At 45.4% G+C, this 24,589-nt stretch overlaps 2 protein-coding genes across 4 annotated transcripts in view; one reads left to right on the top strand and one right to left on the bottom strand.

Annotated features, from left to right (window-relative positions):
• The first annotated feature begins 3,776 nt into the window (after nt 1-3,776).
• Nucleotides 3,777-19,158, top strand: DENND11 (DENN domain containing 11). The gene is made up of 9 exons (XM_021552021.2): nt 3,777-4,123; nt 9,358-9,457; nt 10,488-10,646; nt 11,328-11,481; nt 11,722-11,860; nt 12,330-12,461; nt 12,651-12,801; nt 12,996-13,064; nt 14,159-19,158. The coding sequence occupies exons 1-9, from the start codon at nt 3,883-3,885 to the stop codon at nt 14,352-14,354; spliced, it is 1,341 nt and encodes a 446-aa protein (XP_021407696.1). The 5' UTR covers nt 3,777-3,882; the 3' UTR covers nt 14,355-19,158.
• Nucleotides 19,159-20,551: 1,393 nt separating this feature from the next.
• The window catches only part of AGK (acylglycerol kinase), a 35,237-nt gene continuing 31,199 nt past the window's right edge, over nt 20,552-24,589 (bottom strand). For all 3 annotated transcript variants that reach the window (XM_077783344.1, XM_021552022.3, XM_077783345.1), the window contains 2 exons: nt 22,923-23,007; nt 20,552-21,027 (listed from right to left, as the gene is read on the bottom strand). In XM_077783344.1, the coding sequence (XP_077639470.1) occupies nt 20,890-21,027; nt 22,923-23,007 (223 nt within the window). In that variant the 3' untranslated portion in view covers nt 20,552-20,889. The remainder of the gene's footprint in view (nt 21,028-22,922; nt 23,008-24,589) is intronic.

Raw genomic sequence — 24,589 nt, 5'->3', positions numbered from 1 at the left:
GGCATCAGTTCTGCTCACCACACTCTGCAATCCCACATACACAGAAACCTTGGTCAGTGTAATTCGACAGAATTGGTTAATGAAGAGCACCCCAGAATTACCAGGTACAAAGCCATTCAGCTACTGCTCACGTAAAAAGAGATTTTTGCTTTTTGTCTCATTGGCATAAGTCAGATACAACTCAGAAGCCACTGCCTTTGCCAGTAAGTCTCCCAAAGAACTCCTTCATCCCTTACTCTCATCACACAAGGAAACACATAATAAAGAATAGCACACACAAGCTCCACTCACTCGCTTCTACATTAAATTTCTCAACCAGAGAGGGGAGAAAAATTCCATGCTACATACAGCTGTAAAAGCAGAGAGTGGCCCAAGGAGTCACCAGATACCCCACAGACAGCCTCTCTCCTGCCCTGGACCATTTATAACCACCCCACACCTGAGCCAATGCTAATGGGAAACATCTGGAGCTTGACAGCAGCACCTGTCTACAGTTGCCTGGTGGATGAGGAATTCTCTCTGGATGTGGATTTGTAGTGCCAACAATCAGCTCTGCAGGGAGCCAGGACTCCCTCTCAGTCTGAGTCATCTCTGCTCTTGCATGCTCATCCCTTCTCCAGCTTCCTGGGGCCTGTAAGGGGGGTGATGTTTGCTGACAGCCTGTCTGCTTCATAATCCCATCAGGGATCCAGCCTCTGTGGGCTTTACCTTTTACCTGTATAACCCTGTGATGATGGGGCCCTGTGTTTCTTTCTTTAAGACTGAATTTCACTTCCTGCATTTAGGTATGTGTTAGTTTGGGCGAGAGTTGCAGCCTGCATGGAGAGGTCATGAGCCTAATTTATAATGTACAGATTTGTGGATGTATCATTTGTAATACTTCAGGAGAGAATCAGGAGCCACACACAGCTCTGCTGCTCCCTGGGAGCAGGTCAATGTCTCCCCTCACTGCATCTCTTTGTAAAAATCAGGACTCTTCTGAGCCTTTGGCAAGCTGTGTTTCAAAGCGGGACTAGAGCAAGTTTTAACTAATTGGGAACAAGGTTGCAGCAGCCTTTTTCTTAGCCTTGAGGAGAGCTGCCAGAAGGATGTGCAGAGATTGGAAGTAGCTGCAGCCCAAAGGAGATGGGTGTTTGGCACAAGCAGCACCTGCTTTCCTTGGCACACATCAAGGGTGATTCCCACCAGACCACAAAGGGCCACACTGGTCTGAGGTCTCTGTGCTCTCCTAATCCATTCCTTAAAGTGTGGCCTTATGGGTCTCTGAAATTGCTTGTTAAGACTGTGATGTACAATTCATTTGATACAGAAATTAATTGTATCCAATTCACCAAAACAGCCTCAGGAGCCCAGTACGAGTTGCATTTGGCCCACAGGTTGCAGTATGTCTTGCAGGCACAGAGCTGTTGCTGCCATGCAGCCTCTCTTAACCTGAAATGCAGCTGCTGCATCTGTCTGTGCCTTATCCTGAGTGAGGTCCAAAAGCCTGGCAGTGCCAGCACTGGCTGCTTTCTGCTGTGATAAGCTGTGTCTGCAGCATCTGGCCAGCTGAGACCCAGGACCACTTCAGTGCTGCTGTGATCTGACTGCATTCATCAGGTGTTCAGTACCTGGAGCATTAGATTGAAATATATTCATTCTGAAGAAATAATGCTTTTAGTCCCCGTGACTACGTGTTTTTAATAACCCAGCAAGGAAATTCCTTCAGGCCAGTTTTCAATCCCACCTTAAACATTTTTTAAACTTCTTTCCCCCTCAAAATTTAGAGACAGTATCCATTTTTAATAAGGAGGGATGTGATATGTAAAGGAGAATACTTGGACCTGCTGTGTAAAGAGGGCCCGGTTGTACATCTTGCATTTTAAAAATAAAGCTACCACACTTTCATTTACATTTTTCCTGACTGTTCAAAGACCTGATGACAATTTCCTGAGCCCTCAGCTGGAGGGAAAAGGTGTTAGTTTTCTTTTGAAGTGGAGTTTTTATTTCTAAAATGGTAATATTATGTTCCAGCTGAAATAATTTAGATTTTGTTGAAATAATAAAATAGTAGAAAATGTGGTCTTTGTTTTTGCATGTACCCAACAAAGAGTGTGCCCTCAGCAGGCCCAGATTGCTGGCCAAAGCCATATCAATTGCTCTGGTACCACCAGGTCCCTTGTCCCACAGGTTTTTTCAGCAAAGCCAGGAGCTCAGATCATGACGATGTTTCACGCATCTTGGAGCCAGCACTGGCAGCCTCTGCTCTCTGTCACTGCTTGCTCTTCCCATTGCATCTCCTCCCTCATGCTGGGGCAATACTGGTGTGACTGCACTGCTGAGGGGACCACGAACAGCTCTGCACCACAAATAGCTCCTGTGGGTCATGAAGCAATTCTTATTTGGGGTTTGTTTCCTGCCTAGATTTCTGGGGGACAGACACTTGACATTTGTAGCAGCACTAGTGTGGAGACGAAGATAGAAACTAGCTGTCACTGCAGCGTCACCAATATGCAAAAATATATTCATCCAAATGAAGATTGGCACTGTCTATACAGTTAAAGCAAAGCATGTGGCCAAGTATTTGCAGAATCTGGCTTTTCTTTACACAGTAACAAAATATTGTGCAGGGTTTGTTTCTTTTTTTCGTTACCAGTCACCTTCCATGAAAAACTCCATCTGCTAAAAACCACCTACTCTGGTCTATAGCTCTGCAAAGTAAACTTGTGCATGGGCTTTGCAAAACAAAATGCCCACTCAGTGCTGGAGCTGTCTGAAATGAAGCTCACAGCAAATGGATGCTAATGTTACCAAAAAAAAAGAGAAAAAACCCAACCCCCACTGCTGAGGAAAGTGGATGATGGGTTTCTTAATGGGGTATTGAACACTCAGAACTGCTCAACAGGAAAAAAGTAAGACAATTAAGGCTTTTATGACAGTATCTTCCTTTTAATTGTGGCCTGCTTAATTGGGTAATTCAATTAATCAGAAAGACCTAGGGAACCAAGTTAATCCTAATGACACTTAATGACATTGGTGGTGGCATAAGGAGGACGGTAATTACAAAAAGTTGGCTGACTGTAGATGCCTTGGTCATGCTTGTGACCCCGTCTTTCAATCTGCTTGTTCTGCCCAAAACGGTTTCACATCCTTCTGTAGCAGGTGTGTAAACATATACATGTTTACATATATACATATATATATATACACACATATATACATATATATGTGTAAACATATACATGTTTACATATATACATATATATATATACACACATATATACATATATATACATATATATACACACACATACATGCATACATACATATAATATATAATATATATTTTATATATATATATATATATATATATACACACACACACACACCAGTATATACTGAATCAGTATCCCTGACTCCTTCGGATTTGTGGCTTCGGGTTTCCACCGCAGCCATTTGATGGGGTGCGAGCCTGCCCCCGTTGCTCTGCCCAATTCCCGTGGCTTTTCCAGCAGGATGGCTTTAACGGGGCTGGGAGAAGCAGCTGCTCGGCATTTCTGTCACAGCCGGGTGGGGACACAAGGGGGGCAGCTGGCTCTGCCCTGCGCCAGGAGGTGAAGCCCCAGCCCCCCGTGCCCCTCCAGGAGCCGGCACCGGGGGGCTCCGAGCCGGGCTCTCCGCCGGCTGCCGCGGCCGCAGCCCCGCCCCGCCGGTGACACCGCCGAGCTCCCGCCCCTCGCTGCCCGCCCCCCGCCGGTGCGGCGCGGGGGGTGCGGCTCCGCTCGGCTCGGCTCCGCTCGGCTCGGCTCGGCTCGGCTCGGCTCGGCTCGGCTCGGCTCGGCTCATCTCTGCCCCGCTCGGTTCGGCTCATCTCTGCCCGGCTCCGCTCGGCCCGGCCCGGCCATGGTGGAGCGCTCGGACGAGGCGCCGCTGCTGTTCTGGGCCGAGGGCCCCGCCGTGTCGGCGCCGCCGCCCGCGGCCGAGCCGGGCAGCAGCGGCGGCGGCGGGCGGCGGCTCGGCGGCGGCTGGAGCGCGGCTCCGTGGGACGGCGAGGGGCCGGCGGAGGCGGCGGGGCCGCCGCGGGCCGAGGCGGAGGAGGACCAGATCGTGGCCGTCTTCGTGGTCACCTTCGACCCCCGCACGGGTGAGCGGCGCCGGGAGCGGGCGGGCCGGGGCGCCGGGGCCGGGCCTGGGGCTCCCGGTGCCGCTGGAGTACGATGGATGCGGCCGGGACCGGGCTTCCCTTGGGGAGCGCTGCCCCCGCATCCCGCCTCCTAGGGACCGCTCCTCCCGCCGCGCTGGGGCAGCGTGGCCGGACCCAGCGGGAGCCGGGCTGCCCTCTGCCCCCACGGGGGACCGCGGCTCCACCGCACGGCTGCCGGCGTCGGGAGCGGGGGCCCTGGGCATTTGCCGAAAACGGAGCACAAGGGGGATTGCTTTTGGTCTCCATCCTGCCGAGAAGAAGTTCTGGCGGGAGGAAGGCGCCGCGTCTGGTGCCGCTCCGAGGACGGGGATGGGTCTGTCTCCACGGCACGGGGAGTTTGTGGACGGCGCTGGGGCACCCCCTGTGCCCCGCACAGATTTAGGCCGAGCCTCTGCCCAGCGCTGCCTGGAGGGCACCAACCTGTTAGCAGCATCTTGAGAGCATCCTTCTGTCTCCGTGGAGTGGCGCAGACCTGCCCGCAGCTATCGGTGATGGATGGCGTTTGTGGCGGGCGTAAATCCGGCAGGCTCGCAGGGCATGATCACCAGCAGCAGCTCAGCTGCGTACTTCTTGGTGACCAGTGTGTTTAGAGGCTGGCCTCTGGTGGGATCTCTGGAACTTAGTGCTTTGAAGGAGTGCTGCGATCCATGAGGGCAGAGGAGAGGGGCAAAGGGAATATATTTTCCACTTCTCACTGCCATATCCACCTCTGTCAGTGCTGTTGGACTGTGCTGTTGTGTCACTACTGACAGAGGTTATTAATTTCAAACCTGTAAATCATCATTTCAGAAAATATCTCTAACTTTGTTTTCCTAGTCCTGCTGCTCCCACAGTATCACCAAACAGGATGCTAGGACACAGACAGGAAGTTAGCACCTGCTTTGCACCTGTGAACACAGGTACTGCTGTGCGCAGGGATCTGCTGTCCTGAGACACATTATTGGGTCATTTGGCTGCCAGGCACCAACCTGGGGTTCAAAGGCAAGAGAGACATTCAGGAGCCCATTTGCATCCAGATGTGAGACTGAGCTCCTCTTTCTTCTCTAGACAGGCACTGCCTTTAGCAAATCCCTAGCAAAAGTACAAGAGACAGGAAAGAGGTCTGTAAAGCACAGTGAGGTTGATTCTCCAGTGGGAGGGGAAATTACCTGACATCCTGCTCATAAGAGGGCCTTGGTAGTGAAGACTGAATGCCAGTCTTGAACTGAAAATCCTAAGGAAGTAGAGAACAGGGCATGGCTGCTGGTATGATGTGGTGTCAGCAATGCCCACTATCTGACAGCATGGCTGCTGTGTCCCAAAACACCCAAGGATTTTGAGAAGTTACCCTTTCATACTGCACCAGAGAGAAGTGTCATTCATTCATAAAAATCTGAAATAAGATTGGATGTCATATTTCCAGCAGGAGATGGAAAATGGAGCTGTTTCTCCTAAGTATCCAAAACATGAAAGAGTCTGGGTGACTGCAGCAACAGCAGGTTGTCTTTTGATTTGACAGCATATGCCTTCTATGAAAGGGTGAGATTTTCTTGAGAGTTGGCAGAAAGCTGAGCTTTCTCAGGAGTTTCTCTGAACCAGATGTTGCTTTGAATGAAGTCCAGGGAAAGTTGGGCAACAGCTCTTCTCGCATCTGATGTGCAGTTAATGCTGGGTGTCATCAGCCTTGGAGTAGTCTGTCAAGTCCAGGAAGATTCAGCCTCCTGCTGCTACCCAGCATGGATGACAAGACTGTGAGCAATATACCAGCAAATGTCAGCTTTACAGCTGGGGGGCAAAGTGCCCTGCAGAGGGTGTGGACTTGGAAAAATGTCAGTAAGTTAAATGGCGTGAACTTGCTACGGTCAGAAAGAAAGTACAGGAATTAATGGTCAACCACATCAGATAGCGTGAAGGATTTCTGTAATGTTTGTAAAGGTATCTGGTCCTTGTGTATGACTTAAAGGAAATCATCCAGTTAGTGTCTGAGCTGCTTGGTCCTGCCCAGGAAAAGCACAGCAGACCTCCTTTGGCAGCTTGCTGAGGCATAGGAACAGCTGAATTTCTGGTGGTGGCTGTGCAGGTGGTTATGCCAGGTAGTGTCTGCCCGACTACAGGCAAGTAGGTGGGCAAGAGAGTTTTTCCTGTAGAAGCATGAAGCGGTGACCATGCTAATAAAGAATGTAACAACATCCCTCCAAAATTTAGAAGGGCTTGAAGCAGAAGAGCTTAGTGTACGCAGTTGCATGTGATGAGTTTCCAAAGGTAGGTTATGGGGTTGCCAGGTCACTGTTACAGTTCCAGTGTCCCTGTGACTGTCAACACTCAGTGCTGTCCTCATGTGCAGCATGGTGAACCTTGTGGCACTTGACAAGGAGCTGTCTTCACTGCTGTTGTGGGGCAGCTGATAACAGTCTTTGTGGAGGTCCCACACAGTCTGTTGGCTTAAAGCGTCTGTGAGTAATGGAGAGAGACAAGGAAGGAAGAGAGGGAAGTAATGTGTTTTGCACCAGGGAACATGCAAATATTCTGTTTTTCTCTCCCACATTTCTTCCGTGCAGGAAACAGAGCAAGTGTGATGTTTAGGTTACACTTTATGCTTCTGTCCTGGCACAACATGGTAACATTGCACAGTAGGGGATCCTAAAGCCCTCAGGAAACCTCTAGTAGTGAGGAGTGACAGGTGATGATCCCCAAATGGGGGTGCCAGTATCTTCTTTGTGAGGGTGTGAAAATATAGTGGAAAGAAAATACGAGGGAAAGAGGAAGAACTTTGCACTCTAGAAAATGAGTTCTGGCTCAGACCTGGCCTGAAGGTGGGAGATAGCTTCTAGGAGATCAGATCTGCAGATCTGACTCTCAGCAAACTCACTAGTCTGCTCTCTAATGATGGGTGACTCTCACTTGGAAAGTTTCCTGTGTGCATGAGAGTTGCCTTCTGCATGGGGAAGGGCAGTGGTTCCTGTTTTTCTACAACATTGTTCCCTCCTCCCTCCTCTGGTTTCTCGGGCAGACTGGCAGCCGTATTGCATCTGGGTGAAGTCTCTCCTTTGTTTGCTCTCCTGTTGCGCCAGACTGACTTTCCTACTTTTTAATCTCCGCGTTTGTTCTCCGACTGCCACGTCCCCCGTGTGTTCACAGGGCAAGGTGGCATGAGGAACAGCCAGGAGCACAGATGCAGGTTGCTCCTGACAGATCCTAGGAAGAAAAAAAAAAAAACAAACAACCTATGTGATAGGTGAGTTGGTTTTGAGGTCACAAGCAGGGTAAAGATCTGTTTCAAGGCATTCTTTCCTTATTGCTGCTACAGAACGGGCATTGTTTGAGCAATGTCCACTTTAACACTTCTGCAGTGGATGTGACACCTGACAGTGTTTGTGGCTAAACTGAGCAAAGCCCATCTTCCTTTGCCCTTGATGGCACTCTCACCTATCGATCTGTGAATCCACAGGTAATGACCAATAAGGGATGCTCTGTGGGGCAAGGCTTAAAAGCACATCTGCCCTTAACCACAATTTCATGGTTATGAGGCAACAGTCTCAAGAGTTGACTTCCTCACGCTTTCAAGGAAGGTTCTTGTGCCTTTAAAAAGCAAACCAAACAGGCTCACACAAACCCAAAACAACAAAAGCCACCATCTCTGTATAATCTGGGAGCCCTCCAGGGGAGCGCGCGGGCTGCTATGATGTCACTGGCTCTCTCTGCCAGCCTTTCACACGCCTCAGAGGCCACAGCAGAGCTCTGTGCTTCCCTGTGGGACTGCACAGGGCTGTGCTCGGGGTCACGAGGCTGCTGCTGCTCCCGGCCAGCCCGGCTCTGCGGGAGAGCTCTGCTTGTGCACTGCAAGCGGGCACTTGGATGCACAGCTTCTCCTGTTGCCATGCCTGACGCTGTTGGGTTTTTTGAAGTCCTTGCCAGGCAGGGCTGGGGGAGGTCTACTGAATACAGCATCTATGTGAGAAGAAAAATAGCCTATTTAAATGTCAGTAGCTAAGCCCTATTCCTGTGCAGGCATATACTTGTGCAGTATGAGTAATGAGACAAAAGACAGGCTTCAGAAATGAGGCCTCTAATTTAAATATCTCCAAGAGCCTTAGCTGAGTGGAAGGCCCCTGCAGATGTAGCTGTCCATGCAAGCCCAGCTGGAATGGTCACCCCAAAGGGCAGGGAAAGGAGTGAACCAGTAGGAAGCACCTTTGTGCTGCACCTGCCATTGCATTATCATGAAGAATTTTGGTTTGTTTGCCTTGTTTTTAAAACTAAGCCACATGACTTCAAATGCTGTGGGCAGACTGACAGAGAACAGAAACTCTGGGTAAATTTGGAGCACATCTCAGCGCCATGGGAATGTCCAGGTAGGCAGGTTGGGCTCTGAAGTGCTGGGATGGGAAAGTGTGAGAAGTGACCCCTTTCTTGGTCCATGGTAAACTTGTTGGACTTCATTTGCTTTAGGGACATCTTGTGACTTCTGTAATATCATCTGTTCCAGGATCGGGCTCCTCAGGTGGCCTTTTCCCCTGAACAACTGCATACTTTCTGGCTGGGTTGGCAGGTGACAGATGTTTGCTGATCTTGATGTAGCTTGTAATTTATGTACTTTTTTGTTGGTTATTCTAGCATGCACAAACACATTACTTCAGTCTACATACAAAGTTTCAGCTAACTCCTCCTAACCTAAAGAAAATAGGAGAGACTTCCGAGAAGAAGTGATGACTTGGATGATGGCTCAGGGGTTTCTGTTTGACCAGGCCTGCCAAGCTCAGGCAAAGAACAATATTGGTGGTGGTGTGAGCTATCCCAAAAACTCATCTTAAAGAGCAACAGTATGTCCTTTGGTTCTTTTTTGTGGGATGGATGCTTGTGTAGACCAAAGCTTATCCACCATCAGGTAAAATTGTAGTTGCTCTGTAATTAAGTTTATCAAGAATAAATCAACAAAATAGCACTAGCTTCAGAAGTGGCCCTAAGTGTCCTGCAGTGTCTGTGTGTTGTGCTACAACAAGTAACACTTGCAAGAGATATATGGAGTATCATATGCCACGTACTGTCTGAGACAATTTAGGAGTTCAGGAGTTGTTTTAAGGCACAGTTACAGGTGTTCCAGGGTTAGGAAAGCAACAACTTTCTGTTGATGATGTTTGCATTTTAGAAATGGGTACTGTATTCAAGCTTACCCAATTTAATTTTCTTCTCTGCAGGCAACATGGTGGAATGGTGTTTACCCCAGGATATAGATTTGGAAGGTGTGGAATTCAAATCCATGGCAAGCGGGTCCCACAAAATCCAGTCAGATTTCATGTGAGTACATCTGAGCTATATTACTTCTTCCTTTCTTAGTTGTGCATCAACACCACCAGCTCTTAATTCAGAACATGCAAGAAAAATACCTTGTAGGAAGCTAGGGTCCTGCAGAAACCTGCTTGCTAAACTGTTTCTACCTGTGCCAAAGATACTTTTCAGACACTTTCAATATGGTATTAAGTACCAGCTAGCTGCAGGGATCTGCTGTATGACTGCTTTGCCTGTGGAGGCCAACTGGGGCAGGCCAGCTTCTTGCTGGTGTGCAAATTTCAGTGTGTACTGGGCAAATGATCTGCACTGCCACCATTGAGACTGCAAGCAGAGGTCTAGGGTGAAGGTCAAAAAATGGCAGAACTGAAATGGTAAGGATTTTGCAGGAACAGGACTTAGAAAAATGTTCTTAACTCTGCCAGGGCTTTTGGTTCCTTTCAATGTTGTTATAAACAGGTATTGTTCACTTTCTTTTTTGCTAGCTCCTTGAGTGGAAACACGTAAGAGGAATTTTCTGCATTCTGCTAACCCAATGTTGCAATGCAGCAATGTTTCACAATGAACTGCAGTGTCACAATTCCTTTTGGGCAGGAATAACAGTTACTTTCTTAAAGGCATGTGAAGTGAACCCTTGCAGTCTGATCATCAGTGTGCTTCAATGTGACCAGGTAGCTGTACTGTACTCAGAACTGCATTCACTGGAGGCTTCTACCTTGGAGGAAGGGCTCTGGTCTGACTGAATCATGCATTCTGTTGGTCTTCCTTCCAAGTTATTTATTTGCATTCCTTACCGGCCTGTGATGGGGCTGGAGTGGGAACTCCTGGGAACTCTTGCCTTAAATATTTTGTCTTGCTGCTGAGAAGTCTGGAGCATCCAAGGCCTGTCCTCAGCCCTTCAGTTAGCATGGTGGGATTTCAGGGAGTTTCTTACAGAAGAAAATATGTTTCCAAATCAGTAATTTTAGTCCTCAGTTACCTTTCTTTCTTCTTCTGTCCTCTTTTTAACGTTAACCCTTCTGTCAAACTTTGTCTCCAGTTATTTCCGGAAAGGGCTCTGTTTTGGCCTGGCCTGCTTTGCCAACATGCCTGTGGAGAGTGAGTTAGAGCGTGGTGCCCGCATGAAGTCCGTGGGCATCCTCTCCCCTTCCTACACGCTGCTGTATAGGTACATGCACTTCCTGGAGAACCAGGTCAGGTAAGTTCCCTTGGGAATGAGCCTGGCCATTCCCCACCTGGGAGAGATAATGTTCTTTCTATGGAGAGCAGTTTTAGGCAAGTGAGAATTCAGTAACAATGCTCTGCTGTGATTTCCTTGACTGGCTATTTCTCCAGAAAGTTTAACAGATTCACAGTGTGAAGGAGACAAGGAACCGATTAGTAGCAGTCTGTTCCTTCCTAAGAGGCTAGTCAAATGCTACCCAAACCCTGGTTACTGTAGGCAGACATAAGTGTCACAGGGAGAGTTGAGATAACAAGAAGTTCTCCTTTTTGCCTTCTGAAAACCATTTTATTAGGGCCTTACAGAAGGCTTCTAATTGTGTAATGGTGATCCTGCCTAGCTGTGTGCTTCAGTTGTGTTGAGTGGATCTAGCAGCAAAAATGGTGATGGCAGAAAACTGCTCCTACCTGAGTGTATTTAAAACAGGACCAGTGCTCTGTACAGCCCAGCTCGCCACGTGTGTCAATCCTGTGGGTGTTCTCTGGCTGCACTGGGAGCTGGTAGTCCTGATGTTTCTTCCGCCCTCTGGGATGAGTCTGTACAACTGAGGCACCCAGGATCCCTTTTAGCTGGGAGAGCAGGTGTTTGCTGTGGACAAGGCACTAAACAAATACTCTGGAGATACTACAGATCTCCTTTTTTTCCTTTCTTTTCCAGACACCAGCTGGAAATGCCAGGGCACTACTCCCATTTAGAGGCATTCTATGATGACAAGAAAGGAGTTCTCCCTGATAGCAAGGGCACGCCCAGCTCTCAGCAACCTGTCCACTGGCTGCCTTCCATCCACAGATACATGTACCCAGAGATGAAGGTGAGGCAGGTGCCTGAGGCCTGCAGGAATGGGCAGAGGTCTGCTGCTCCTTGCTGGTGCCTCATGCTCCTTTATATAAGCAATCACTCCCACGCTTTGTAGGCTGCTTTAGATAAGATTTTGTTACTTGGACCATTGCAAGCTGTGTGCTGGTCTTGCTCCCACATTTAGACTTAGCATCTGTGCATGTGTCCCTGTTTCACCTCTGAGCTGTTTTCTTCCCTTTCGCTCCACCTGCAGATCACACACCCTGCTGGCTGTATGTCTCAGTTCATAAAATTCTTTGGTGAGCAGATCCTCGTCCTCTGGAAGTTTGCCCTGCTGCGCAAGCGCATATTGATATTTTCACCACCCCCAGTTGGAGTTGTCTGCTATAGAGGTATGTTTCCAGGGACACTGCAGAGCTCTGATCTAGTAGGCTGAAGAATTGCAGAAATGCCTGCGAGTACTGAGGGGACAGACATCATGCATGTCTTTAAAACCCATTGTGACCATGCCTCGTGAAGATACCACTCAGTCTGCATTTACGCATTTCCTACCAAATGCTTTTCTTCAGGCCTCGTGAGTAAGGACACATCTGGCACTGTCAAACTCAGTTCCTATCAGCACAGGACAGTAAGAGCACTGACTGAATTTGTGGATTCTAGAATGTGGGATTCCTATGGGAGAACGGATTATTTCCTATGCGAAACAGGATGTCATCACTTGACAAGTTCTGGTGTTCAAAGGCATTTCAGAGCTCTGACCATTGTTTTCATAGAGGCCTGTGGGAGAGCTGGCCTTGTGGGGTTCAGAGTGCCCTTGAAGGAAACCAAAAGGATCTCAGGATGTACTTCTCTTGTCCACAGTGTATTGCTGCTGTTGCCTTGCAAATGTTTCTCTGCCTGGTCTTGGAGGAACTGTCCCAGAGTCCAAACCATTCTTCTATGTGAATGTGGCAGACATAGAAATGCTGGAGACAGAAGTATCATACGTGGCCTGTAAGTATTATGGATTAGGCATGATGTTTTTAGCTTGAGGCTGTAAAATGTCTTGAGACACCAGACTGTGGAATAGAACTGATGAGAAATAGGTTGTGCATGGAATGACTAACTATGCAAGCAGGAGAGAACAGTTGGTCTGCTGGGAAAGCAACATGCTGCTCTGAAAATCTTCTCTGGTTTTGGCAGGTACAACAGAAAAGATCTTTGAGCAGAAACGGGATCTCTATGATGTCTATGTGGACAACCAGAATGTGAAGACGCATCACGAACATCTGCAACCACTCCTGAAAATTAACAATGCTGACAAGGAGAAGTACCGACGGCTCAATGACCAAAGGTAATCACAGACATCTGGGTGCTCCTGATAGGAGATGTGGCATAAAGAGGACACTGCTCCTTTGTTCTTTCCTCCTTGTTGTATTTTCAAAATATACTACTGGTTCAGCTCATCTCTTGGTAGATTGTGATCATCTCATAAAGCTTTGAGGTTCACAGTAGGTATGTGCAATTAACTTGTCTCCCTTCTCTCAGGCAGATGTTAATGTATTCTCAAGAAGTGGGTGAGGACTGCAGCTCCTGTGAAGAGGACCTTTTCATCTTGTGAGTGGCTACCTCTAATACTTAGTTGGACATGGCTAGTTTTAGGGAGCCTCTTGCACCGATTTTGTGTTGCACTGTTTGGCACATTATGAAACAGCATGTTTGACATAATTCCATAGTTAGCTTTCTTCCTCTAGAGTTCTAAAAACAGACTGGCTCTTCCTCTTCAGATCATCTTTTCATTTTGAGAAGCCAAAATATAGTATCTGCTCGGGTCACTTATGTGTTAGGAGGGAGAAGTGAATTTTAAAAACACAATCAGAGATATAAGAATGCCCTCGCAAATATAAGCACTATAGGATTTTTCTTGCCAGAAATTCTTCTTCTTTGGCTCTGAAAAGGACAATGTTCATGGGAAGCAGGCACTGTACCATGATGGGGGCTGGTACAGGGTGGAGATCAGACCTGGATGTGAAGGATAGGCTTACTGATGTGGCTGACTTCATACCTGGCAAACAGAGGAACCAGAACTGGGTGTAGAGTAGGAGGTACAGAATTAGATAAAAACCACGTTTACCACCTCTGCAGCCCTTCACTGCCTGTTGCTATTCACACTCTGCAGCAGGTGAGAAATAATAGGAGGAAACTGTGTGAAGGGCTGTCAGGGCAGAGCTCTGATTGTTGAGCTTCACAGGTGTAGCCAGAGCTCTTTCTGAATAGCTTTGCATGTTTCTAGGAAAGCACCAGGTAAGAAGGAGCTCTCACTGGTGTGTTCTGCACCAGTAATGGAGAATTTATTTACCCACTGGCTTATCAGATGGGTGACAACACTGTTTCCTCCTTTACATTACGGGAGCTGTAGGTGTAATGTACCTGCTTGGTGACCACAGAACACACTTTAGCTGACAACGTGGCTTCTTCTGAGGGAAACGCCGCCCACAGATGGGAGCACCACTGTCAATTAAAAGTTACTGCTCTTTGTTTATCCTGGGTCACCCGATGAGAGAGTGGAGAAGTACTACAGTGCCACCTAACAAGGTGGGATCTCTGGCTGAAGGGGTTAGATGCAGTTCTGGGGCTCTGCTGCCTGTTTGCTAAATATACTGTCTTTCTGGAGGTCCAATGCAATCGCTTTCACTGACTTTACCCTATAGGTTTTTCATGGAGCAGAACAACCGCATATTCCAGACGCTGATGGAAGTGTCAGCCAGCCAGGACAAGACACTGACAGCTGACCACGCACGAGGCATGGGCCTGGATCCCCAGGGGGATCGAAGTTTCCTCATGGACCTCCTGGAAGTGTATGGCATTGATGTTATGCTAGTCATTGACAACCCCTGCTGCACTTAAACCAAGGGCAAGAGAGATGGGGAGCAAAGATCACTTTTTAAAGACTACCGGACATTGCTTAGGAGGATCACTGGAACTCACCACAGCCACAGTTATTTAATAACTTTATATGGAGAGTATTTATAATTTTAAAACAAAATGTGATTTTATTTTCTCACACTCAGCTTCTCAGTGAGTACCTGCTCTAAGGTTCCTTTTGGTTTTGTCTCCCTTTCCCTTTCATTTGTGTTTTTTGTTTTGATTAGCCAGGACCAGTGCACCTTTGCACCAAACCTCACTGTTGCCAGTGATAGCTAGGTTTTGGCCTAGCCTGGATACCTGAGCCCTGAAGACTTCAGGAAAGCACTTTGTTTGATGACAACCAATGTGAAATGCTATAGCCAAGCTTTCAGACTTGGCTGGAAAATCCTCCTATCAACTCCCCCTTCCACCTGGGGACTGAAGAGGGCTTCAGCACAAGCTGTTAATGGCCCAATCTCATAAATAGCTCCTACCAAGTTTATTGGTGGGGACAGTTAAACCAATGGTAAGAACCAGGACTCGTTTAAACACTCCTCACCCAACTTTAAGGTGAATTGGAGTCAAGCCACCCTTCCTTGTAAATGGCAGAAGCAAGTTTGGGATTGGGGATGCTACAGGATCTTACGACTTTGCTTACTGGAGCAGCACGGCTTCACTTCTGGCATCTGAGGTGGTCTAAAATAGCAGAGATTGCACCTACCTATCTCAGCTGGAGAAGAGCACCCTCTCTCCTCAATCCACCCCACCACCCCCTTTGGCTTTTAGTTGCATCAGACCTGCTGCTTTGGTTTAAAATTTTCAAACCAGCAAGATGGTCACCCATTTAACAGGGACCAACACCACTGAGCCACTTTGCAGTCACTTTGTTGTCCAGCCTCAGCTTGGACCATGCTGGGCTGGATGGGGTAGAACAAGTATGCTTTAACTAATGTCACTAGCCCTTCCTTTGTAGCTGATGGGACTTGTTGCTCCTTTGCTTTAACACTGTCTGCTAATCCTCCTTTTGTTGAGCCTTCAGCACTGCCTGCTGCTATCCCTGGCTTTCTGTGTGAGACAAAGAACAGACCTTTCAGCTGGAACAACTGAAGTTTGCAGGACATTCCCTTGGAGTTTGGTATTCTAAACTGGCACAGTTGCTAGAAGCAGTGTTTAAAAGCAAATCTGTCTTTTTTCCTGAGTAGAGCTATAGAACCAGATGAAACAGATGTTTTCTTATGCTGTGGAAAGAATAGGATTCAATTCCTGAAGGACTAGTCATTACCTCCAGGAAGGCTATCCCAGTAAAGAGTAATCCCTTTGCCACACAAAAGCCAAGAATCGTACCTGGAGGTGTGACTTAAAGCTCTGCCCCAAATCCTTCAACCAGCAGCAATATCAGCTTTTAACTGACTGTTCTTCCTGAACTGTGGCTATAGCTGATTAGTTGCTGTTTCTATCATTACATATTTCAGCACCCTTAGAGGCTTTTTTGCATTGTAGGAATCCAAACTGTAGCTGATGTATCCATTTGTCCTAATCTTTTATAGAATGAGACAGAGCCTGAACCACCAAGATCTCACCCACTCTAAAGCAGGCAAGCACCTTTTTGAAACAGGTGAAGCAAATGTTCTCCAAAAATATCCTCTGTGGATTGTCACCCTCTGGAAAGGAGGAGGCAATTTTCCTGCCATTTTCCTGTCTCCAAGCAGTCACTCCCCTGATTGCTTTTTCAAGGCTTTGGGATGTTTTCGTAAAGAAGAAAATATGCTGTTGTTCATACTGTCAATTGCTCACAACAACTGTAACATCATCATCCTTAGAATGTAGGGGGAAAAAATGTAGGAAGAGGTAAAAACAGCTGAGTATAATTTAATGGAAAGACCAATCTCTTCCTTAAGAAATGGCTTTGCTTTTAAATTCACACCTTCAGTATAAAAGTGGCCCACAACTTCCACACTTTTTTCCTCTAACTTCCACTACAGTTTTAACATGCTGCCTTGCAGTGACGATCCCTGAGGAATCAGGGCAGCTGAGCTGCCCTTGTATTGCTGTCACTTCTTCAGACATCAAAAGAGAAAAACAGAACCAAAACTAGTCTCTAGCAATTTATCCTCTCTTTCTTGAAGGTTTGCTACATAGTTTAGCTGTGGTCAGTTGTTAATGAATTTCTATTTTCTTTATTTCTTTTGCTAAACTAAACAAAAACAAACCTTTGGTTTGCTGAAATTTTACAGTCAGTGCAGTCAGAGGCTAACACTCTGCATTAGAGCACTGTTGTTTAAAGCTGTTGGAACATGAGGTCTAGTAGGACAGCACTGACATAGCCCCTTCCTTAAGCAGAAGCTCCTGAAATTTCTATTTGACATTTATTAAACCTCTGCTTTCCAGAAATCAGGTCCTCAGTTGTTAGCAGTAGTATGGGTGCAGAAGCATCAAAGCAAGCAGATTACTGTAGCAGCACCCATGTGCTACATCCAGTTGGATGGTTGCAGCCTATCTTGTTCTTCCTTGTAATTTTGCTTCTCTGTCAATGCTCTCTTGGCAGGCAACTGCTACAAAAGTCAGAAGCTGTCTGACAGAAAACAGAGCAAGATGACTTTTCTCTCCTAAGCCTTCCATATTCGATTAGCTGCAGAAGTGCTTCCACCTGCACTCCTTTTCTAAAAGATACTGCTTTTATTTTTGTCACATGTGAAAAGTTCTCGAGAAACGGGTACATAATAGAAAAAAAATTGTTATAGCTTGGGGCATGAAGGACTGTTCTGTGGAACCAGTTTAACTGAGTCATATCTTTCCAGAAGATACTATAATTCAATGTAGAACAGTTATGTACAGATATTCAAAATCCCCTCCTGGGCATTCAATTGGTGCTTTGTTGCCTACTAGCAGTTGGGAGACATCTACTGGGTATGTTTTGAATCAAAAGAGGGAGGAAAATGTGGCATAAGGTAGGATATTGCTGATTTGTCTTCTCCCTTTGACTTTAGAGTGGTGCCTTCAGTTTCTTGGGTGTAATGCCTCTGGTCAGTTGCTGTGATCAGAGCCAAGGTTTGAATGGTGGTTACAGTAACCAGCTCTATGCTGCGGACCTGTGTATTCTCCAAAACTCAAATTATTGGATAGCCAGGCAGGTTCTCAGCTTGTACTTGCTTGACTTTAACCAGGAGAACAAGAGCTTTTTAACTGCATCTTAACTTGAGATGCACTAGAAATGTATAATCAAGCAATGAATTTTTACTGCTTGTACTATCTGCATTGAAGGGTAAAGCTTATGAGAGACATATAAGCTCAGTTCAGTTTGAACAAGCAATACCATGCCAGACATCTTAATCATCCAGAAGTCTTCTCACAGCAAGGTTAGGCCAAGCTGCTTAGAGCCAATAAAGAACTATAATGGATACTAGGAGAAAGGCACTTGATGGAATCAGAATTCAGATTTGTCTTACAGACATGCTACTACCTTATTTTCTAGGATACATGAGGTACTTACTGCAGTGTGTCTTACAGCCAATGGTTGTGACTGTCACAGGAGCTGAGCTTGCCTGTCCCCATCCTTCTGGGCAGAAGTTCCATCACCTTTTCAAGAGGAAGTAGCTCCCTGTACAGGTTATTCAGTAAACCAGGGTTATGGTGATAGCCCATTTTAACAGCTGTCAAAGTTAATGAGCAAAAAATTGGCAGTAGCTGTGGCCGTCCTGGCCACAGACTGTGCAAGGGACAGGCAAGCTTCTTTCAGGGAGGTGGAAAGAGTGGCTCCTGGAATAGTAGGGCAAGAGCACTCTATCCAAAAGCAAAATTCTAGGTACAAAGCATGCACACGAACCCAAACTCTCATCCTAGCCATTACTTCTATGTTAGTTGCTGTCTTCTTCCCACTTTCCCAAAACCAGTGGTGTAGTGATTATGAGAAAAGACAGCATAAATGTCTTTTACAAGGGACTGGAATGTATTGATTTAACAGTGTGGTCTGTCTAAAGCTGAGGGTACTAAATGCCTGTGAACCAGGATTTTAGACCTTGGTTAATGCAACATGTCATTCAAATGGGAATGCTTAAATGTGGTCAAAATAAACAGGTGCCTTGAGCTGGTCCATGATTAGATTGTTATCCTTCCTTTTTATCTATGTTACAGTATTTTAAGCCCTTCTAGAGTTGAAGCCAGGTTAAGTGTTTTCATGAGTGGGACCTAGAATTTTACTCCTCCTTCCTGTCTGGGAGTTTGTACAAAGGAAGATTTTTGTGTTGCTGTCAGACAGAAACATGAGAACCAAGTTCTTTCCTCAACATTTTACATAGCAGGTTCAGCCCCTGCCTATTTTATGTAGTGTCTCACACCTCCCTTGAGAATGTTGCAATTCAGAGGTCTAGAATTACCCTATACTGGAAGAACTCTGAGCTGCAGAGGAAGGAGAAAAACTACTTGAATGGTATTTGTACAAGCTACTCAACTTATGCTGATATGAATATTTAAATACCAGCCTGTGTCTCGAATGATCCTTGGTACTTCAACATCAGCAATACCAATTCTAAAGGGATCTCTTGGTTACCCTCAAGCAAGGAATCACATTGCATTGGGAGCTATGGAAGAGAACTAGTGATTTTCCCTGTAAAATGGTACAGATGAACAAGGAGCCAGTTCTCACCATCTCATCCCTTGCAGCAGGCTGAGTGTAATTGTAACAGCTCTGATGTTGTTTGCATCTTGCAGATGTGTGGTTGCTCCCATAGGCCTGTGGCTCTGTAGAGAAACTGCTTACTAAAAACATGGGTATTTTTCAATACAATTAAAGCTTACCTTTTTGAAATGGCTGTTGCCTTGTCTTTCCTGCCACTGGAGAAAAAACACATTGCTGATTTTATTACAGAAACGTCACCTTGAGGAAAAATTCCAGTAGTGAGAACTGCCCTTGCAGCCAGAGGCTGCAAAACAATGTCCCAGGTGTCTCTGTGGCAAGCAAAAAGAGCAAAGCACAACCACCATGTTCCTTGGAGAGTGACCCAGGGCTCCACTGGGCACTCTTCATTACTACAAACCAGGTCCTATCAGCAGCATAATTATCAAAAGAAACTCAGAGGCTTCTATCCCCTTCAGTCTCAGTCAAGAGTTACAGGACAGCTAGGGCTGGAAGGGACTTTAAAGATCACCCAGTTCAGGTAATTTGTCTCTCCACAGTGTAGTCTAGGGAAGATCATTCAGCTTGGTTTCAGCATCATGCAGAAACCCAACCCCGCTTCCCCTTTCGAGGCATTTTTCCTTTAAGATGTCTCCAGCAGAGGATGCTGTTGGAGCACAGGCTGTCGGGATTCAGTCCTTGACAGAGCTGCTGGAAGCCAACTCACTTAGGTCTGTATTTTGATAACATCAGAGTCAACAACTGGACTTAGACTAGACCACAGCATAACACATGGACTACAGACAATCACATCAGAAAAATAAGGATAATTTTCTTTCTTCCAGTAAGCAAGACAGAATCATTTGAATTTCTAAGTTAGAATAAGGGCAACAGGTAAGCTTGCCTAAGTCAGTAATACTTCCTTTCAGCAATTAAAGCAAAGCTATAAACAAAAGCTCAAAACAAAAAGCAACAAAACTAATTATGGTACTGAGGCTCAAGGGGATGGAGGTTGCATATGGAGTGGTGAGCACTGTTTACATTAGACAAGAGCAATCAGACACAATAAATAAATAATAGACTTTATTTGGATATCCTTACTGGCATAATACTACTACAGGAATAAAAGGAATACTTACCAAAACAAACAAGAAAAAAACAAACAAACAAAAAAAAGACTCACTCAGCTTGTTAAAGAGTCTTTCCAAATAGCTTTCCAAAGCTTTTCATACAGCTTTGGGTCAATGATGTTTTCCAGTTTGCTTCTGTGCAATATACCTAAATTGATCTAAGGAATACATTTCTACTATATAATTACTGGAACTCTGTGCTGCTGAATCTGGTAAGATGAAAAAAATTACATAAATATCTTATCCAGATACATATAGGTAATTTTTAAACTTGCTCCGGAGCTTTGTATCACCAACCTCCAGTTTATTTTGTGACATCTGTTTTAATGCGGCAATTCCAATGTTTCATAGAATTCCTTAGCATTACTCCCCACCAAGTACTTTTTTTCCCAGTATCCCAAGTTTTGCAAGATTTTTATATGGGTAAACCTAAAATCTTAGAACACAAAGACAAGTATACTTAAATTTTACTTTAATATACAATTTCATTACAGCAGTAGCATCTGGCACACAGTGTTCAGCCTGCAGTGCTGTAAATGGAACAATGATGACTTCTTAGGGGAGGTGGAAAAAAAGATGCCATCAAGTTAACATGCATTTTTCAGAATTTTCATTTGCATTTTTAACCCCTTTGAGACCAGTCAAATCATATACTTCCAATGGAAGTACCTCAAACATAAAAATAGCCAAAAGGCTTTTTAGTCAAGTGGGGCTAATCAAGTTAGTTAGGTCTCATGAGCCTTGAAGAGACCCTGGTAAGACTGGTGAGCACTGGCCCGTGTGCCCTGAATTCTCATTGTACCACTGCCTGCAGCAGCTGCTCTCTCATTCTGGGATCGCAGAAGAACTGGAGTTTGCGGGGTAAGAGCTTCACCTCCACAGGCATAGCTTCATACTCCTCATTATCAATGCCAAAGGATCCCTCAGTGCCCTGTGTGCAGTGACAGGTAAACATCAAACATCATTTCAGCAAGCTGTAATGCTGATTTTACTAATAAAACAGTTGAATACTTAGCTCAGTCTCAACCAAGATGACCCCCCTGCCTCTGCCTTCCAGCCTATTTTCTCTCCACAACACAGGGAGACCCATCCTTCACTGCACAGAATGTATTAAGAGTCTGGTGCATGAGATGTTACCTCACTTAGTTACTAATTAGTGATAATTAAACGCTAGGAAGCTCTAATGACCCACATTGTTTATACTGAAGGATTCTTTTCTATTGGAACTACAATTATGTGCACTTAGATCTTGGGTCTGCCAGTGGTGACATAAACTAATCTGCAGAAATGCCTGTTAAGTAACTTCTATTAAATCCATGTTAAAAACCCCTTTCAGCATTCTTTTACTATATTGATCTGAAACATGAGATGCAAAGTAATTTACTGGCCAGGAATTACTCAGCAGTAGAATTTTATCAAGTGTTTAATGCTGATAAAGTCACCATGTGATTAAAACCATTCATCAAAATGGCAGGCTGACTTTACCTAAAAACAGCTTCAGTGAGTGCTTTGTGTGCCCTTGACTCACGGGATGGCTGTGCTGTGTGGCTACTAAAACCAACTCCGAGGGAACTGGGACACCAGAGCAGCACAGACTGGAGCAACTGGTACAAGTTCTGGTACAAAGCAGTCCACTCCATCAACATAAGCTGGTGAGACTCATCTGGGCTGCCTCCAGTTCCTTCACTGGAGCTGGGCCATGGAGTCGAACAACACTGTTCTGTACCATGCACCCGTGTTCTGAAGATCTTAGTAGCAGCTGCAGTATGAACAGCTCATTTTATAACACAACCCTTACTTATGGCCCAGCTGTACTTAGCCCAGCACTGCAGAGTATTCTTTCAGAATCACAAATTTGCCATGATCTGAATTCAGTGGAAGTATTAGGATGCTGGTTAATCATGACATCATAATTCATGATTTTTACTCAGTAGCAACAGATTTTTTTTGCCTTTCAACACATTTTTTATCCCTTAATATGGAATTATTTTGCCAAATCATAGATAATTTGAAAACAGAAGTTATCTATGAGATTGATTTCATGTCCTTGTAAAAACAAGAAACTGTCCTCCCAGGGCCGCAATAACAGCTCAGAGACAGGAAAAGATGAATCTAAATTACACAGGCAGGCACAGCTTTGTCTTCTTTGTCAGCTTCATTATTTCAAAGTTTTGAAACACTTCCTCATACTGATCTCAGCTCCCCTGTCCTATCTTACCCTCCTTTGTCTCCAATATTTACCCTCTCTACAGCACAATGCCTTCTAGGGCAAAATGTACACATCCTCAGTGCTAAGGAGAAGAAAATCCACATATTACAGCACTACAGAATGTTTGAATCAACAGTGGATCATCTGGTCCAACCTCCCTGTTCAAGCAGGGTCATCCCAGAACACAATGTACGGGATTGTATCCAGATGATTTTTAAGTATCTCCAGTGAGGGAGACTCCACAACATCTCCATGCAGTCTATTCCAGTGCCTGGTTATCTGCACAGTAAATAAGTTCTTCTTCGTGTTCAGGTGGGACTTCCCATTTGTATGCAATAAACTCAAGAAAGAGACCCTTTAACCACTATGACTGTCTTCATAAAATATCTGCCACTATTTCCTGGCAGAACAAAGCTCCCCCTTTGGGTTTACAGACAATTCAGGGAACTTCAGTATGTCTGTCCTGGCAAGGGACTCACTGGCTGCACTATGGAACTGAGTGTCCCACTTGCAGTGTAATCAATCTCCCTGATTTAGAATAGGAATTTCTCAAAGCACAGCATCAACAGGTACGAGAAATGAAGTGAAAGAGTTTTTCAGCTCTCTCAGCTTCTCACCTCTGGAAGTTGCAAGATACATCTGCTGGCTTGGATGCGCTGACTCCCTTCAGGGCACATGAGTGGATCACGCATCTTTTGACTTCTGTTCAAACCAAAAGACAGGTAAGGTAAGGACTTGCTTCTCTCAGAAACAGCCTTCTTCAGGGATGACATTTTGTTGTGGTAAATCACTATGCATTTGGTAAACTTAGAGGTTAGATACACAAATATTTGTGTGTTTAACTGTGAAAAAAGTAGAAGAGTCCTTCCCTCTTCTGCTGCAGTCAATGCATATCATAATGGACTGACAGACTCCAACCAGCTTCTGCTCTGAGGCTCACTAATTATATTTGAACACTGAGCAGTTTTGTGCTCTTCACTTCCATGCTGAACTGTGTACTTCCTGCAATGATTACCATCTCCTCATATCTCATGCACCTAAACTTACCAGCAACCTAAGCCAAAAAAAGATAGATTTATAGTTACATTGAAGCATTATTATCTAAAAACAAACAAAACCCCCACATTTTTTATATCAAAACCAATGACATTTCTTATCAGCTGCTTCTGTTATCACTCATGAAGAAATCCCCATCATTTTATCCATTCTGAATAACATTTCCAGTTTGACAGTTTCTCTCTTCTGGTGCCTGTGAGATTCTTGTCTATGTACTGTACTTATTTAAATGCTGTTCCTTTCCTACTTCTGCTGATGTCAAAAGGCAGCAGATAGAATGCAGTTTCCTATCTTGGAAAGCTGGTGTTGCAAGTGCCACGTGGTCTTTTTCAAGGCTTAGGCTGCTGTCCTGTCACTGGTTCAGCTGTTACAGAACAGTGAGTTGTGATTCCTTTTGCCCACAAGTGCTGCTGCAGAGTGAGCACAAGCTCTGGGCTGTGCTGACCTCCCTCTGGTCTCCTGACTGGCCACACACACAAGCTTTTGACTGACCCTTGACAAAGGGTACACTGCACCCCAGGCAGCAGCCTCTCAGTTTGCACCCCTCTCCAGAAGACAGCAACACACAAACAGCAAAGAGAGCAGCACAGAATTACAGTCTTAATACAGCACAACTCTCAAGCATGGCAGAATAATCACAGATATTTCTCTGACAGGCAATGCTTGCTGTCCCCAGATTTCCATCTCTACACTGATATGAAAAAAAGGTGTATTTAAGTATTGCCTAGGAAAAGAACTCACAAAAGCATGTTAGAATCTCCCTGTACATCAAGTCTTCTATGCCCTGAGGAAGGCATTGCTTCTAAAGTCACAGAAAATCCCAGAGAAGGAACATGAGAAGAGAGGGTTGATACAGGAGATGAAAATCAAAGACAAAGGAAGAAAAGCAAAGGAAAGGGCAGGGAAGGACAGAAGCAATATTAACTGTGGAAAGTTTGGTTTTAATCAAATATGTATACACTAAAAGATTGATGAGTGACTGTGAGGGAATTAAACATCCTCCACCAATATAAATTATAAATCATTGATGGCATGCAATATTGTCAGTTTGTACAGTGCTGCTCAAACAAGCAGCAAGATTCCTCACTTAAAGTTTAACCTGCTTGGAGTTTATCATACAAGATCCTAGATACATACAAGGCATACTCTGGTGAGTGAGCAGATTTTTTTTGGCCAATGAAGGCATATGAAGCTCTACAGAGATGTAATTGTGGGGTCAAGGTAAACT

This window comes from Lonchura striata, chromosome 5, assembly GCF_046129695.1.
Source record: "Lonchura striata isolate bLonStr1 chromosome 5, bLonStr1.mat, whole genome shotgun sequence".
In the NCBI taxonomy this organism is placed as follows: domain Eukaryota; kingdom Metazoa; phylum Chordata; class Aves; order Passeriformes; family Estrildidae; genus Lonchura; species Lonchura striata.
This window is presented reverse-complemented; position numbering and strand designations above follow the sequence as displayed.

Bases quoted from the DNA above. Each gene is read 5' to 3' on its own strand.
- DENND11 (XM_021552021.2), top strand. From the start codon at position 3,883: ATGGTGGAGCGCTCGGACGAGGCGCCGCTGCTGTTCTGGGCCGAGGGC. The intron at 9,458-10,487 runs GTGAGTACATCT...CTTTGTCTCCAG, and splicing joins AAAATCCAGTCAGATTTCAT to TTATTTCCGGAAAGGGCTCT. The intron at 12,802-12,995 runs GTAATCACAGAC...CCCTTCTCTCAG, and splicing joins CGACGGCTCAATGACCAAAG to GCAGATGTTAATGTATTCTC.